This window comes from Anopheles cruzii, unplaced genomic scaffold (assembly GCF_943734635.1).
Source record: "Anopheles cruzii unplaced genomic scaffold, idAnoCruzAS_RS32_06 scaffold00232_ctg1, whole genome shotgun sequence".
In the NCBI taxonomy this organism is placed as follows: domain Eukaryota; kingdom Metazoa; phylum Arthropoda; class Insecta; order Diptera; family Culicidae; genus Anopheles; species Anopheles cruzii.
Genome location: NW_026453889.1, coordinates 12,302 through 28,673, shown reverse-complemented (window position 1 = coordinate 28,673; position 16,372 = coordinate 12,302). Strand labels below are relative to the sequence as shown.

General features: G+C 56.1%; 6 protein-coding genes across 6 annotated transcripts in view; 4 read left to right on the top strand and 2 right to left on the bottom strand.

Moving 5' to 3' along the window:
• Positions 1-8: 8 nt before the first annotated feature.
• Positions 9-580, bottom strand: LOC128275989 (probable cytochrome P450 6a17; the record flags this gene model as incomplete). The annotated part of the gene is made up of 1 exon (XM_053014458.1): positions 9-580. A coding segment is annotated over exon 1 (567 nt), but the record flags the coding sequence as incomplete, so codon positions are not given.
• A 741-nt stretch (positions 581-1,321) lies between these two features.
• The window catches only part of LOC128275988 (uncharacterized), a 17,225-nt gene continuing 2,174 nt past the window's right edge, over positions 1,322-16,372 (bottom strand). Inside the window, exons 3-6 of the mRNA XM_053014457.1 lie at positions 10,803-11,217; positions 6,381-8,599; positions 1,808-2,916; positions 1,322-1,737 (exon numbers count right to left, since the gene is read on the bottom strand). Of these exons, the coding sequence (XP_052870417.1) occupies positions 1,322-1,737; positions 1,808-2,916; positions 6,381-8,599; positions 10,803-11,217 (4,159 nt within the window). The remainder of the gene's footprint in view (positions 1,738-1,807; positions 2,917-6,380; positions 8,600-10,802; positions 11,218-16,372) is intronic.
• On the top strand, positions 3,437-5,044 carry LOC128275985 (probable cytochrome P450 6a19). The gene is made up of 2 exons (XM_053014454.1): positions 3,437-4,505; positions 4,568-5,044. The coding sequence occupies exons 1-2, from the start codon at positions 3,437-3,439 to the stop codon at positions 4,981-4,983; spliced, it is 1,485 nt and encodes a 494-aa protein (XP_052870414.1). The 3' UTR covers positions 4,984-5,044.
• Positions 10,538-12,167, top strand: LOC128275982 (cytochrome P450 6a8-like). Its single transcript, XM_053014450.1, has 2 exons — positions 10,538-11,641; positions 11,730-12,167. Exons 1-2 carry the CDS (start codon positions 10,540-10,542, stop codon positions 12,143-12,145), a joined length of 1,518 nt encoding a protein of 505 aa, XP_052870410.1. The 5' UTR covers positions 10,538-10,539; the 3' UTR covers positions 12,146-12,167.
• LOC128275979 (probable cytochrome P450 6a23) lies at positions 12,612-14,345 on the top strand. The gene is made up of 2 exons (XM_053014448.1): positions 12,612-13,728; positions 13,811-14,345. Exons 1-2 carry the CDS (start codon positions 12,612-12,614, stop codon positions 14,227-14,229), a joined length of 1,536 nt encoding a protein of 511 aa, XP_052870408.1. The 3' UTR covers positions 14,230-14,345.
• Positions 14,753-16,350, top strand: LOC128275983 (cytochrome P450 6A1-like). Its single transcript, XM_053014451.1, has 2 exons — positions 14,753-15,848; positions 15,909-16,350. Exons 1-2 carry the CDS (start codon positions 14,753-14,755, stop codon positions 16,328-16,330), a joined length of 1,518 nt encoding a protein of 505 aa, XP_052870411.1. The 3' UTR covers positions 16,331-16,350.

The following is a 16,372-nucleotide window of genomic DNA, read 5'->3' as shown; positions in this document are numbered from 1 at the left end:
CCAATCACGTCCGTCGTGAAGCGGGCCACTAGATCCAACAGGTTCAGCACGCTTCCCTCATCCGCGGCCACCACTTCCTGAAGGTGTTCGCCAAACTGTCTGCCAACTGCCACCATCGTCGGAAACATCATCTTCATCTTGCCGGAGGTGAACGTCGGCGACAGCTTGTTGCGCAACGAGCGCCACTCCTGGCCCTCCAGATTGAACAGATGCGCCGTCAACGGATCGTGCTTTTTGTTGTAGTACCCACCGCGGTCGTGAAAATAGTGAAAGTCCTTCACGAAAATGTTCTTCAGCAGCTCCAAATCGGTGACGATGGCCACCGGAACGGTAAACATGTACGTCCCGACAAACGGATGGCTTGTCTTGCGTGCGTTGTAGACATCCTGCAACGCTGACAAGACGTGTACCTTACTTCCGACGCCCTTGAAGATACCGTACAAAAACAGTGGCTCCAGGTACGGGACACCCCGGTCCTTCCAGTAAGACTGCTTCCGAATGATATAATAAATGGCTGCAGCGACGGCCACACCCAAAAGGGCAACCAGCACGGCTAACCAGCTTGACCACCACATCGTACTGCGCCACCAAAATAACTACGAACCGAATGAAGCGAAGTGCGTGCTGGCCGCTAATCGCGATCTCGGACGTGATGACGCCACCCGCAGCTATATCGGCGTTTCGCGTGTAGTCGTGCCATCGCGGCGATTTGTTTACGTTTTCCGCGCTCCGTTTGTGTGTTGACCGCGGATTTGCGGGTAGTTCGAAGCGGGTGTAGAGCGGCTGACGCAATCACCAACTCACTCAAGCAGATTATGATTGCCGGTAATATGCTTAGATCTACCGGACAGTTCGTTCTATATGTTCGTAGAGTCGTATTTGCGTCTGTGAAGTATGGTCAGGTGGTCTACGGACGAGGCGTAAAAATCTGTAACGTTCTCCTAAAATCGCAAAATGTGATAAGTTAGGTAAATTTTAGTCACAATATGAAAGGCGATTTTGTAATTTTGTGCTACTTGCAAAATGGTTCATACTTTCCGTGACACCTAATATGAATCTGCGTTAGAACTGGTCGAACGGTGTTAGTGACCAGGTTTATCTACCTACCATTGAAATTATCGCTGTTAACACTCATCCCTATCTATATATTATCCAGACATCGCGATAAGATTGGGAACCCCTTTGTAAAACCGCAAGAGATTGTTACTCCATTGGTGTAGAAATGACAGAAATTGGCAAGAATTCAATATATTGTAACGAAGAACAGAGCGCCACACAATACTAGCATTTAGTACAATTATGAAAGCTTTTGTTTTACGATCTACAATTTGGTCACCTTCAGCCAGAGGCCATCTTTCGGGGCCAGAATGAAGCTGTTCTCAACGAACTGCATCGGGATGGACGTCTTCTCGTACGTGCTGAACTGGAACCCTTTCAGCAGATACGCCAATCCGATCCGAGCCTGCATCATGCCGAACCGCAACCCGATGCAAATCCGGGGCCCCTCTCCGAACGGGATGAAAGCGTACGGGTGACGCTTGGCTTCCTCCTCGGGACTGAAACGGTCCGGATCGAACCGGAGTGGCTCCGGGAACAGCTCCGGATCCCGCTGTATCGGGTAGATTGGTATAAAGACCGGAACGCCGGCCTTGATCACCGAATCCGTACCGGGCACACGATAATCTTTGGCCGTCAGCCGGAAGTGCATCGGCACCGGCGGGTACTTGCGGAGGGACTCTGTGGAAAAGGGAACGTTGGAATTCAATATGGCGTACCCCAGCGGCGTAGGTGGTCCTGCCCAACGTACCGTTTAGTATTTGGTCCAAATACTTCATCTCTATGGTAGCTTCGTAGGTCATCTCGCCATTGTGCCGCTTGAGCACGTCGTTCACACACTGGCGACCCTTCTGCTGGATGTCCTGATTTTGGGCCAGCTCGTACAGTGTCCACGTGAGCAGCGTGGACGACGTTTCGAAACCGGCGAAGAAGAACACGAACGCCTGGGCGGCCACCTCGTTGAACGTCAACGACTCGTCCGGGTTTTCGGTGTTTCGCATCATACCGATCAGCAAGTCCATGAAATCGTGTCGCTGAATTCCGTGCTCCACCCGGTAGTCGATCGTTTCGCGGACCACCTTCAGCAGAAAGGACGACACCTCCGTGTCGATGATCTTCACCCCGATCATCTTGCTTAGCTTAGGTATGAGCGTCACCAGTGCGTTCACGAAGTTGGACGGCTGTTTCTCGATCAGCCGCCTACCGATGGCACGGAACTTGGCGTCCGGGTCCTTCATGCTGTTGCACTCGATCCCGAACGCGCACGTTCCGATCACGTCGGTCGTGAAGCGCGCCAAAATGTCCTTCAGCTCAAACTCGTCCTGATTCTTAACCGTTTCCTCCATGAACTCATTCAACTGCTTGCCGGCGGCCACGATCGTCGGGAACATCGTCTTCATCTTGCCGGAAGTGAACGTCGGCGATAGCTTGTTCCGCAACGAGCGCCACTTCTGGCCTTCCAGGTTGAACAGATGCGCCGACAGTGGGTCATACTTTTCGTTGTAGTACAGCCCGCGGTCGTGGAAGTACTGGAAGTCTTTGACGAGAATCGTCTTGATCAGATCCAAATCCGACACCAGTACGGCCGGCGACAGGAACATGTACGCTCCCATGAACGGGTGCTGCCCCTTGTACTGGCCATAGTACTTTTCGAGTGACGTCGTAAAATGCTCCTTCGTCCCGGCGTCTTTGAAACTGCCGAAAAAGAACGCCGGCTTTGGGTGTGGCACTCCGTTGTCTTTCCAGTAAGACTGCTTACGCACGACGTAATACACGAACCCACCGATGACGGCCACAATCGCGAACAGGGCTTCAAGCGTGAAAAACATCGCACCGTTACGTTCGAATGATCCGGCGAAACTAAAAATAACAGCACGGAGTCGCGGTAAACCCACACAACTCGGACCGGCTTTTAATGGAAGTAGCGGCGTGTACGTCTGTTTATCGATTGAAATGTTTGATTCCTCCATTGTCAAAGCCGAGCTGGAAACATATGGCCATAAGCGCTACATTGCCGGCTGCATGATGTTAGCCAGATAATTTTTCGATCACCCAGTAATTTGACATCAGATCAGAAATATGACTCATTCGGAACTGTTAGGGGTTGCAAATGTGTAGAAACGATGGCAAAACGCGTTGTGATACGCAATATTTAATTACATTACACACCCCAGACGTTCCCGTTCAGGGCGGGTGCTGTTTACGGAGAGCATATAAATTGCACGGCGGTGCCAACCGGTTCGCAGCCCAAATCTTGATGATGACACTGCGCTTCTGGTGGAAGATAAGAGGCTATAATAAGTTCTCCCGGTCGCCAACATCCTGCCATCAGTCGTGCAGGTAACGACCACCAGACCACATCGCCAGACAGACATCGGTCATGTTTCTGCATCTACTCGTCGCAGCGCTCTTGTTGGGTGTGCTGTGGGTTCGTCGCCGGTTCGCGTACTGGAAAGATCGCGGAGTCCCGTACGTGGAGCCTACGTTTCCCCATGGCAACCTGGCCGGAATGGGAAGTACGCTTCACATGGGGAACGTCATCCGCAGCGTGTACGGGCAGCTGAAGGGCAAGACGGCCGGATTGGGATTCGCCGGCATGTACTTCTTCCTCAATCCCGTCACGGTGGTGTTCGATCTGGAGCTAGTGAAAAATGTGCTCGTGAAGGACTTTCACTATTTTCACGACCGTTCGGTGTACCACAACGAGAAAGATGACCCGCTGTCGGAGCACTTGTTTGCGATGGAGGGCACCAAGTGGCGGTCGCTGCGCTCGAAGCTGACGCCCACGTTCACGTCCGGCAAGATGAAGATGATGTTCCCCACCATTCGGGCGGTGGCCGACGAGTTTAGCAAGTGCGTCGCCGGCACGATCAAAAGTGACCCCGAGCTGGAACTGAAGGAGCTGCTGGCCCGCTTCACGACCGACGTGATCGGGAACTGTGCGTTCGGACTGGAGTGCAACAGCCTGAAGGACGCCGATGCCGAGTTTCGGCGGATGGGCAGGAAAGTGTTCCACGTTACCCGATTTGGCCTGTTGAAGCGCTTCCTTGCCTCGCAATATCCGAACGTGGCCCGCCGGTTGGGCGTGACCAATAATGCGCCAGACGTGTCCAAGTTCTTCCTCAACGCGGTCCGCGAAACGGTTCAGTATCGCCTCACGAACAACGTCCAGCGGAACGATTTTATGAGCCTGCTGATGGAACTGATGAAGGAAGAGGACGTGGACCCGCTCTCGATCGAGCAGGCCACCGCGCAAGCGTTCGTGTTCTTTGCGGCCGGTTTCGAGACCTCGTCGACGGCGATGGCGTTCTGCTTGTATGAGCTCGCCGTCAACCAGGAGCTCCAGCGCAAGGCGACAGACAATGTGAACGAAGTCCTGAAGCGTTACGATGGCACGCTGAGCTACGAGGCGCTGCAGGACATGGTCTACATCGACATGTGCATAAACGGTACGTATTCGGAGTGACGATCGTAGCCGGGTGTCTTACGCCATTCCGTTTTTGTCCCGCAGAATCCCTACGAAAGTACTCCCCAGCGGCGACGCTATCGAGGATCGCATCGAAGGATTATCCGGTGCCCGGTACCAAGCATGTCATTCCGAAGGGTCAAACGGTGCTGGTGCCAGTGCACGGCATTCATCACGATCCGGAGTACTACCCGGACCCGGATCGGTTCCTGCCGGAAAGGTTCGACGAGCAAACCAAAGCGAACCGCAATCCGTACGCCTTTCTTCCGTTCGGGGAGGGTCCCCGGAACTGTATTGGCCTGCGCTTCGGACTGATGCAGGCACGCATCGGAATGGCTGTGTTGCTGAAGCACTTCCACTTTACCCTATCACCGAAGACGCCGGTTCCACTTCGAGCGTCCCCATCGAACACCGTGTTTACGATCGATGGCGGTTTGTTCTTGAAGGTCCAAACAGTGTGATCACCTTAGGAAAGTAAATCTGTAGCCCGGTAAATGTATTGCGGACAGTATTTTTTTTAATGCAGCCTACATTACGGAGTCCGCCGTCATGCTTATCTTATGATAATGTCCGCGTTTCTCAGCTCATAAATTATCTCACCTTTTTTTTTTTTTTTTTTTTTAACATTTTCCCGATGTGGGAAACATCCTGTTTCTCCCCCCCACCAGGGGCCTATCTGGCAATGTGGAGGGGCAGGAGCGCGATGTATCATCGCCCTTTATTACATATTTACATAGTACATATTTACATATAGGACTATACTTATGCTACGTTACATTGTGCACATACACAAGCCGCGGATATAAGCGTATAAACATTCTCAGCTCCGCTACGAGGAGCTGTCAGTCCGTCGCGATCCGCTCTTGCTCTTCACAGCCGGTTGTTAGGAACAAACGGTACCGGTGGTAAACAAACAACATTGTTAACAGCAAACGGTTAGCGAAGTGTTCGCCTAGCAGCTGCAGCGGCAGCTACGTCAGCAGCTGCAGCAGCAGCTGCAGCCTCAGCCTCCAAGCGTTGCTCTTCACGCCACGCCTCTTGAAGCTGCTGCGTTACGGCTCGGCAGGCCCGGGCAAAGCGCTGCCAGCACTCCGGGCTCCGCAGCATCTCGCTCATCAGGTTATCCGGCGTGAGGGGGGTGCGGCCGTCATCCGCCAGCAGCTCCGCTCTTTCCCGCTGGAACCGCGGGCAGTGGAACATAACATGCTCCGCTGACTCCGCGGCGCCGGGGCACCAGGTGCAGTCAGGGGATCGTGCGAACGTCTTTATGTGCAGGTACTCTCGGAAGAATCCGTGTCCCGAGAGTACTTGGGACAGGTGAAAGTCCACACGTCCATGTTTCCTGCTGACCCAGCACGTGACGTCCGGGATGACTCTGCGGGTCCAGCGCTGGTATCGGCTGGCGTCTGGCGTCTCCGCAGCCGCCCACTGCTCTTGCCACTGGCTGATGGTGCGCAAGCGCTCTCTCTTGCGCAGGGCCGTCGCGTCCGGAGGGGGATGGGTATCCTCCGTTTCCTGTCCATTCGCTGACCATCGTCGCCCGATGCAGCGTTCGTCCTCCTGCAGCAGCAGTACGATGGGCGTCATGCTGGCGAGGACCGTGGCCACACTGTACGAAACGCTGCGGAAAGTGCTTGCCACGCCCTGCGCTAGCTTGCGCTGCACTCCATTCAGGCGCCGACAGTTGCTCTGTACCTCGAGGCCGTGAGGCCGCGTTGCCCATAGCGGGGCTCCGTATCGGATCATTGATGTTACGGCGCTCGCGATCAGTCGGCGTCTGTCGCTCGTCGCTCCGGAACGATTAGGCATCAACGCCCGTAGAACTCGCGTCACTCGGTCTGCCCGTTCTGCCACATACTCAATATGCGGTCGCCAGCGCAGGTGGTCGTGCAGTTGTATTCCCAGGTAGCGGATTGTCTGCTTCGACTGGCAGATAATTCCGCCGCCAACATCGACGCTCGTGTGCTGCCGCCCTCCTCTGTGGCTGCTGATGACGAGCACCTCCGTCTTCTCGCGAGCCAGAGAGAGGGAGTGTTTTTCCAGCCACCGATGTACCAGTTGCACGGACGTCTCCGCGGCTTCTCTAGCTGCGTCCACGTCGTCGGCCCGTATGATCAGCGCCAAGTCGTCGGCGAACGCGACGCTCTTCACGCCCGTTCCTAGTGGAAGCTTCAGGATACCGTCATACATGACGTTCCACAAGGTCGGTCCGAGGATTGAGCCCTGTGGAACGCCCGCCGTGATGTCGCGGACCTTCAGTCCTCGGTTGGTTTCGTATAACAGCCTGCGCCCGGTGAAGTAGTTGCCGAGGACACGCAGTAGCTCCGGGTGTACCTGCATCCGACGAAGCGCAGCACCTATCGACGTCCAGTTGGCGCAGTTGAACGCGTTGCGCACGTCAAGTGACACCACCATGCAGATGCGTGGTGTGTTTGGTTTCGTGCGACCATGGCGCATCGCATCCGCTCCTTCCTCAACGATCATCCGGGCAGCGTCCAGGGTACATCGCTGCCGGCGGAAGCCGTGCTGGTTCGAGGAGAGGTGCGGTTCCTCGCTGCCCTCCAGCTGGTCATTGAGCCTGGTGAGCAGGATGCGCTCGTAGATCTTCCCCAAGACGTTCAGCATGCACAGCGGCCTCTGCGACGTCGCCAGCCCCGCTGGCTTCCCCGGCTTCGGGATCAGCACTAGTTTTTGCTGCTTCCACTCCTCTGGGAAGGAGCCTGTTTCGAGGAGCCGTCCGAATAGGCTGCAGAACACAGCTGGGTATGTTCGCAGGGCAGCGGTTGCGGCGGCGTTCGGGATGCCGTCGGGTCCAGGGGCCTTGCGGGGGCTGAGGCTGCTGGCAATAGCCATCAGCTCTTCCTCCGTTACCCCGCGGATCGCCCCAATGGCAGTCTCTGGTCGCGCTGCATCGGGCCAGTCCATCGGTGGCTGTTGTGGGAACAGCTCGTCCACGATGCGTCCCAGCACTTCGTGGTCGTCCTCTTGCCGCAAGCTTCCGCCTGTCAGCCAGCCCACTGCCGTTCGGTAGGCGTTGCCCCAGGGGTCGTCCTCCACCGAGTCCGCGAGTTCGCGGGCGCAACGCCGCTTGCTTTCCCGGATGGCGCTGTCGAGCATGCGCTTCGTCTGCATGTACTCGACGGCCCGGTAAGCACGGTCGCTGGCGTCCCCCGTTTTTCGCAGGCGTTTTCGGGCAAGCCCGCAGATGGTGCGCTTATCCGCGATCTCCGACGTCCACCAGTAGACGGCACGCCTGATCCGACCCGGTCCTCGGCCACTGCGCGGCATGGTCTCGTCACAGGCTCTCACCAGCAGTTCCGTGACGGCAGCCACCGTTGGTTCGACTCCGCCGAAGTTGAGTGCCCGCAGCGAGATCGCGAACACCTCCGGGTCGAACAGGTGCATCCTCCACCGGCGAAGCTGGTGCCGTGGTGCCGGGCGCGGTGCGGTTCGAGGCTGCGGGTCTCCGACGGTGTAGGTGATGGGCGAGTGATCCGACATCAGCTGGTCGTCCACTACCACCCGCCAGTCGCCCGGCCCAGCGATGGCTGGAGTGGCAAATGCCACGTCGATCACCGACGGCCTGGCCACTGCGTTGCCTCGGTATGTTGGCACACATCCACGGTTCAGCAGGACGAGCCCTAGCTGCTCCATGATCGCGAGGAGCTCCTCTCCTCTGGCGTTGGTCCGGGGGCTGCCCCACTCGACAGCGGCAGCGTTGAAATCCCCTCCTATGACGACGCGAGGGTGACCTTGCACTGCTAGGGCCAACGCCTCAAGGTACTGCCTGAATGCCTCGATGCCCCACCGTGGAGGGGCGTAGCAGCTGGCATACACTATGCCCCTGATCTCGGCGACGACTATTCCCTCAGTGTTGCTGCAGATTGGCTGTATGGGGTACCGACCGCTGGAGAAGATAGCTGCCGTCTTCTTACAATCAGTAACCCAAAAGTTGCTATCGGTGGGCAACTTATACAGCTCCGAGATGAGCACCACTTCTGTACCGCAGTGGGGCCCATTTTCGCGTGTCACCTGGGCCAGGAGTAGCTGGACCAGCTGACAGTGCCGCATGTTGAGCTGCATTATTCGAGGCATTGCATGGCATTGCCCTCGCACACTGCCGCGCCCGTGTTGTGTGCGCCCGAGCACACGACACACTTCGGGGCTTCGGCCGTGCAGCTGTTCCGCCGGTGCTCCTTGCTGCCGCATCGCAGGCAGCAGTCGGAGCGGTCCGGTCCCTGGCACTTGTTGGGCTTGTGGCCTCTCCCGAGGCAGCGATAGCACCGTTTCTGGCTGGCCGGGATGGGGTCGGCCTCCCGCACTGTGTTGTGGGTCATGCCGATTTTTACTTTGTCCCTTGTCAGGGCAGCCACCGCCTTGGCTGGAACCCTAACGTTGGCCCTTTGCAGTCCATCGTGCATGCGGCGGAGGTTGACGTCCGTCGCGGATATTGTGATACCCGCGACCTTTCCCAGCGCCTCGGCCACTTCCTGCTTGTCGGAGCACATGTCGATATCCCTAATTCGTACCACGGCCATGGCAGTGAGGACCACTGGTGTGGCCTTCTCGCCAACAATGTTGGCCACCGCGGTCCTTACGGCATTTGCGTCGGCGTCGCATTTGACCCTCAGCATCAGGTGGTCCTTGTTCGACCGCCAGGCCTTTTCGGTCACCTTTAGAATCTCCTCTTCCTCACGGACGAGCAACATGACCTCCAGGTACGACATGTCGCCCTTGGGTTCCACCCTTACAGCGTCGGGTTGGATTTTCCGTTGTTGCTGCTGCTGTTGTTGTGACCGCTGTCGCTGTTGTTGTTGCCGCTGTTGCGGTTGCTGCTGCTTTTTTTGCGGCTGCTGCTGCTGTTGTTGCCGCATTTGCGGTTGCTGCTGCTGCTGCTGTTGTCGCTTGCCTAGCTGCCGCTGTTTCCCGCGTTGCTGCAGCTCCTCCTCCTTCCTTCTTCTTTCGGCCTTCTCGCGCTGAAGCTGCCGCTTGCTGCGCTTCACCGTCCACTGGTGCCGCGGCTGTTGCCCCGGTTGGCCGGTGGCAGGATCCTCCTGCCCGCGTGCCGCTTCCAGCCGTTGCTGCGGCATCGTCGGTTTTGCGCTGTGGCGCTCCGGTTGTGCCGCGGGCAACACTGCCTGGCGCAGCAGGTTCACTGTCCTCGCCAACCCTTCTATTGCACGCATTAGCGCCGCTCGTTCGGCCGCATGGCGCGCGTTAAGCTCCTCGATTAGGGCCTTTACTTCGGCGTTCACCTCTGCTTTTACGTACGACAGGAATGACGTCTCCTGCGTACTTAGCGGCTCGATGACCAGCTCATTAGTCGGCGTGGACTCTCTCCACGGCGAGTTTCTTTTCCTCGGAGGCGATCTCAGCTCCTCACTGGCCATGAGCGCCTCGTCCGTCTCCGCTTCGTCGTCGTCTGCCGCTGCAGACATGCTCTTTTCTTCGATTTTTTAATTATCTCACCTTATTGCCCATTCCCTGTACCAGAGATTTCAAAGCTGTCAGATAACAATTCTGTGGTTATAACGTCTGCGGCGTGCAAAATTGGTAACGATTGCTGATTATAACACAGCAATCCTCCCGGAACTAGTCAGTGACATATTCAGGAACCCATTTAGACCAAAGAATCACTTTCAAAACCCCAGTTCATAAGTAAGTCGCATAGAAATAAACTTTAGAAATATACGCAAAAGAGCAGTTTTTGCTGTATGTGAAAACAAACACGATTTTATGCTGCGTCCATTCTCTTGTATACTCAGCCGTTGTTCTCTGTGGACTTTGTAGCGCGTAGCAAAACCAGTTCCCAGTGGAGCGCGACGGCGACGACCTCCGCTGAATGCCAATTCGTAACCCGCTGGACGATCACCAACAAGCAATTCGCCGAGACGCACAAACACTGCTTGCGTTATCGGTGTATTTACGGCAAAGACACCATTCGTCGCTCAACTGCCTCAATTGTCGGGTCAGTCTTGGTTCGCTTTCGGCCGAAGCACAACACTGGCGGCCAAAAGATGCTGGCAGTGATTGGAACGGTTTTTCTCGCGCTTCTCGCCTTGTGCTACGTTTGGGTCAGAGAACGACGGTACCGCTTCTGGGCCGACCGTTCCGTGGCCTTCATCGCGCCACAGTTTCCGTACGGCAACTTCAAGACGCTCGGCAAGGTCGAACACATTGCACCCATTACGCAGCGACATTACGACCACTTCAAGCGGCTTGGGGTGCCGTACGGCGGGGTGTTTATGCTCACGACCCCACTGCTCTACATTTTCGACACCGAGCTCATCAAAACGCTGCTGGTGAAAGACTTCCAGTACTTCCCGAACCGGGGCGTGTACTTCAACGAGCGCGATGATCCACTGTCGGCGCACATGTTCGCCATCGAGGGCCAGAAGTGGCGCACGCTGCGCACCAAGCTCTCACCCACGTTCACTTCCGGCCGGATCCGAACGACGCTTCCGCTGGTGATCGAGGTTTGCCGGCGCTTCCGGGACCACGTGCGGGCAGTGGTGGTCGACGGTGAGTCGAACGTGGTCGAAGTGCACGATCTGTTGTCGCGATACACAATCGATGTGATTGGAGCGTGTGCGTTCGGGATCGAGTGCAACAGCTTCCGCGAGCCGGACAACGAGTTCCGCCGGTACGGGAAGATCGCGTTCGACAAGCTGCCCCACTCGCCGCTCGTCGTGTACCTGATGAAGGCATTCCGAGGGTACGCAAACCGCCTCGGCATGAAGCAACTGCACGACGATGTGTCCCGGTTCTTCCTGGGCGTCGTCCGGGACACGGTCGAGCTCCGGGAGCGGGAGAAAATCGTCCGGAACGACTTCATGGATCTGCTGTTGAAGCTGAAAAACACTGGCTGCCTGGAGGACGGTGGCGAGCAGATTGGACACATCACGTTCGAGGAAATAGCGGCCCAAGCGTTCATCTTCTTCACCGCCGGCTACGACACGTCCTCGACGGCCATGACCTACACGCTGTACGAGCTGGCGCTGAACCAAGCGGCACAGGAGAAGGCACGGGCCTGCGTCCGGGAAACAATGCAGAAGTACGACGGCCAGCTTACGTACGAAGCCTTGTCCAATATGCCGTATCTGGAGCAGTGCATCAATGGTAAGGGCGTGTTGTGGCGCGGCGAACGGTTGTTATCTGAACCAATTGTCAACCGGATGGCTCACTGTTTGTCTCGTTTCCATTTCAGAGACGCTTCGCAAACATCCCCCGGTGGCGATCCTGGAGCGCAACGCCGATAAAGACTATCGGATGCCAAACAGTGGGTTGGTTCTGCGCCGCGGTCAAAAGGTCATGATACCAATCTACGCCATGCACCACGATCCGGATCACTTCCCCGAACCGGACGAGTACCGGCCGGAGCGATTCTCTCCGGAGGAGGTAGCCAAGCGTGATCCGCACTGCTACTTGCCGTTCGGTGAAGGTCCCCGGATCTGCATCGGCATGCGCTTCGGGTCGCTCCAGGCGAAGGCAGGGCTGGCGAGCCTGCTGGATACGTTTCGGTTCAGTGTGTGCCCCCAAACGCAGATACCGGTGCAATACTCTCGGACCAACTTTATTCTAGGACCGGCGAACGGAGTACATCTGCGCGTCGAGTTACTGTGAAACGTTTCAAGTCCAAGGTCGCCTCGCTCGAGAGCCAACTCGTTTATCGTAATAAATACAATCTTTCTAATCAATATTGAACGTAAAACACGCTAGTTCCTCTCATTATTATCACAGACTTTCCTAAATGTCCGCCAGGGCCTTGAGGATCCTCCTATCAGATTACATCATTTCACACGTGTGTTGACAATAACTCTTATTCGCAACGCAGCACACGAAGCATTTAAAGTGTAATTTAATACGCCTCGCGGACCATCCACTATTCGGCATTGGACGGAACGAACAACACTCTCGCAATGTGCAAGTACGTACTCGCGAACCGACTACCGGTCGCGGTCGTACACGTTTTCAAATGCCACCACCTAGCGTCTCAATCAAATCTGGAAGTCGTATCACATCCTCGCGCGCTGGCGATCCCCATTTCTGGCCACGGAGACCTTTCCGCTCTGCTGTCAGTCGATCGCCGATGGAGCTCGCAGTTAGACTCGTCGCCTATCTGGTGCTGCCCGTGGTGACGCTCTGTCTGGCCGTGTACTTGTACGTTGCGCGGAGGTATTCGTTTTGGAAGCGCCACAATGTGCCATTCGTCGAGCCGGAGTTGCCCTTCGGGAACTTTAAGGAGTTGGGCAAAAGCGTTCATCCGGCTCACCTGAGCCAGCGGTTCTACGAGCGGTACAAGGACGCCGATCACGGCTTCGTAGGGCTGTACATCTTCCTCAACCCGGTGCTGCTGGTGACCGAGCTGCGGATGGTGAAGCGGATCCTGATCGAGGACTTTCACTACTTCCCCGATCGCGGTGTGTACTTCAACGAGCGGCACGATCCCCTATCGGCCCACCTGTTCGCACTCGAGGGTTCAAGGTGGCGCGATTTGCGGGCCAAGATCACCCCGACGTTCACGAGTGGCCGCATGAAGGGGGCGTTCCCGCTAGTTCTCGACACTGCCTTGCGGTTCTGTGAATTCCTCCAGACCGTGTGTGGCGATAGTGCCGGGAACGCGGTCGAAGTCCGCGATCTGATGGCTCGCTTCACGACGGACGTGATTGGGTCGTATGCGTTCGGACTCAACTGCAACAGTTTCGGCGATCCCGACAACGAGTTCCGCCGTATCGGTCGGAAACACTTCGACACCCCACGGAACCATCCGCTGACCGTGTTCCTGATGAAAACGTTCCGTGGCCTAGCGAACACGCTCGGCCTCAAGCTGATCCACGATGACGTGGCCGCATTCTTCAGTGGCACCATCCGCAGCACGGTCGAGCACCGCGAGCGGACCGACGAGCGACGGAATGACTTCCTCGACCTGCTGATAAGCCTGAAGAACACCGGGATGCTAGAGGGCGCCAACGAGATAGTGGGCCGCCTGACGTTCGAGGAAATAGCGGCCCAGGCGTTCATCTTTTTCACCGCCGGATTCGAGACTTCGGCCAGTGCGATGACCTACACGCTGTACGAGCTGGCTCTGGACGCGGGCATCCAACAACGGGCCCGGGACTGTGTTCTCGGCGAGCTTGATCGGCACGACGGCCAACTGACGTACGATTCGTTCAAGAATATGCTCTACTTGGACCAATGCATTTATGGTAAGTGATCTAACGGGTCTAGTCCACCTTGCCACTTGGGCCCTAACTTGGCGTCCAATGGCGCGTCTCTTTCTTTCCTCAGAGACTCTTCGTAAGTATCCACCGGTGGCCGTTCTCGAGCGCACAGTCGCGAAGCAGTACAAAATTCCCGGTACCGCCGTCGTGCTGCCAGTGGGAATGAAGATCATGATCCCGGCGTACGCGATCCACCACGATCCGGCCATCTACCCCGACCCACACCGCTACGATCCGGATCGGTTCACACCGGAGCTGATGGCTCGGAGGAATCCGTGCGCTTACCTACCGTTCGGCGAGGGTCCTCGAATATGTGTCGGGCTGCGGTTCGGGTTGATGCAGGCACGGATTGGGTTGGCACTGCTACTGAAACACTTCCGTGTGCTGCCCTGCGATGATACGGAAGTGCCGCTGACCTACTCCACGACGGCATTCGTGCTGACTCCGGTGAACGGGGTGCGGCTACGATTGGAGCGATACGAGTAAGAAAGACAAAATTTAAATAAAAACAAAAGAAATTTAATATAATTCAAATAAAATTCATAAACACGGCCGAGAAACCTAACCTTTAGGACATCATCAAAATCATTAAAAGTAATAAAAAAGAGGTTAATTTTGGGAAACGATAAAATAAAAGTTTGTCCATTACGACGTCTACTTCGCGCCCAGTGTTCGTCCTTGACCATGCGCATGCGGTCTACACATTGCCAACACGACGCCACCGGTAAAGAGTTATTACTTGATAGTGTTGGTCGCGCTAATACCGGTTCCGCGGAGCGGCTGACGAACCCGCGACGTGTCGTTGGCATCATGTTCCACTTTCCGACTTTCCGGGCGTAAACATAACACACACCACACAGCTGACGGTGGCAAAGCGCTAAACAAACGCGAATCATTGCGCATCAGTTCTCTCGTGATCGTTGGCCGTGCTGCGTGTTGCTGAGATAATCACGGACCGCTTAATTGGCCGCTTCGTAACCTCCCTTTGCGTTACGTACGGGTTGAGACGATGTTCGTCTATCTGCTGCTGGCCGTTATCACGGTCTCGGTGTGGTACGTGCGCCGGAAGTATTCGTTCTGGTCCGAGCGGGGTGTCCCGTTCGTGCGGCCACGGTTCCCCTTCGGCAACATACAGGCCATCGGAAGGCGAATGCACTCATCGCAGCTGATGACCAAGTTCTACACGGAGCTAAAACCGTCCGGTCGGCCGTTCGCTGGGATCTTCTTTTTCACCAACCCGGTGGCTCTGGCGCTCGATCTGGATTTTGTGAAGAGTGTGCTGGTGCGGGACTTTACGCACTTTCACGATCGGGGCATGTACTACAACGAAAAGGATGATCCGATATCGGGCCACCTGTTCAACATCGAGGGCACGAAGTGGACCAATCTGCGCAAGAAGCTGGTGCCCACGTTCTCATCCGGCAAGATAAAGCTAATGTGCCCGACGATTGTGTCCGTGGGTGAGCGCTTCCGGGAATGCCTGGAGCGGTGCATCGATGGCCCCGGGGATGATGGTGACGGCGTGGTGGAGATGAAGGAACTGCTCGCCCGGTTTACGACGGACGTGATCGGAACGTGCGCGTTCGGGATCGACTGCAACAGTTTGAACGATCCGAAGGCCGAGTTTCTGCGCATGGGTCGCAAGGTGTTCGAGGTGCCCCGTGGTCGCATACTGAAGTTTTTCTTCATGGCCTCGTTCAAGGACTTTTCTCGCCGGATCCACATCAAGGGCACGAGTGAGGATGTTTCTGAGTTCTTTTTCAAGGTCGTTCGCGAGACGATCGAGTACCGGGAGAAGAACAACGTTCAGCGCAATGACTTCATGAACCTGCTGATGCAGCTGAAGAACAGTGGGCAACTGGACGATTCCGGCGAGGAGGTCGGTAAGCTGAGCCTGAACGAAGTGGTGGCGCAAGCGTTCGTGTTCTTCCTCGGTGGATTTGAAACGTCCTCGACCACGATGTCGTACTGCCTGTACGAGTTATCACTGAACCAGGAAGTGCAGCAACGGGCCCGAGAGTCCGTGCTCGAGGCGGTCCAAAAGCATGGGGGGCTTACGTACGAAGCGCTGCTGGATATGCCCTACATCGATCAGTGTATCAACGGTAAGAGACAGTCTTAGAGGTCCTGGAAGCCATTTGCCAATGGTCATTGTTCCTTTTCAGAATCGCTTCGAAAGTATCCACCGGGAGCGAACCTCATCCGGCAGGTTAGTCGCGAGTATCGTGTGCCGGGAACCGATGTCACCTTCCCGAAAGGGATGAACGTAATGATCCCGGTTTACGCCATCCATCACGATCCGGAATACTATCCAGACCCGGAACGCTACGATCCGGAGCGGTTTGCACCGGACCGTAGCGAGAGTCGCACTCCGTTCACGTTCCTACCGTTCGGCGAGGGGCCACGGATTTGCATTGCGCAGCGATTCGGCATGCTGGAGGCTCGCATCGGGTTGTCGGTATTGCTGATGAATTTTAACTTCTCTCGCTGCTCGAAGACCAATGTCCCGTTGATTATTTCATCGCGACACGCAATCCTTACACCGGAAGGTGGGCTGTGGTTGAAGGTGGAAAAGCTGAAGCCTTGAAACGGTTTTTGTTGATGGTGAGTGGCATATTTAAAACAAATC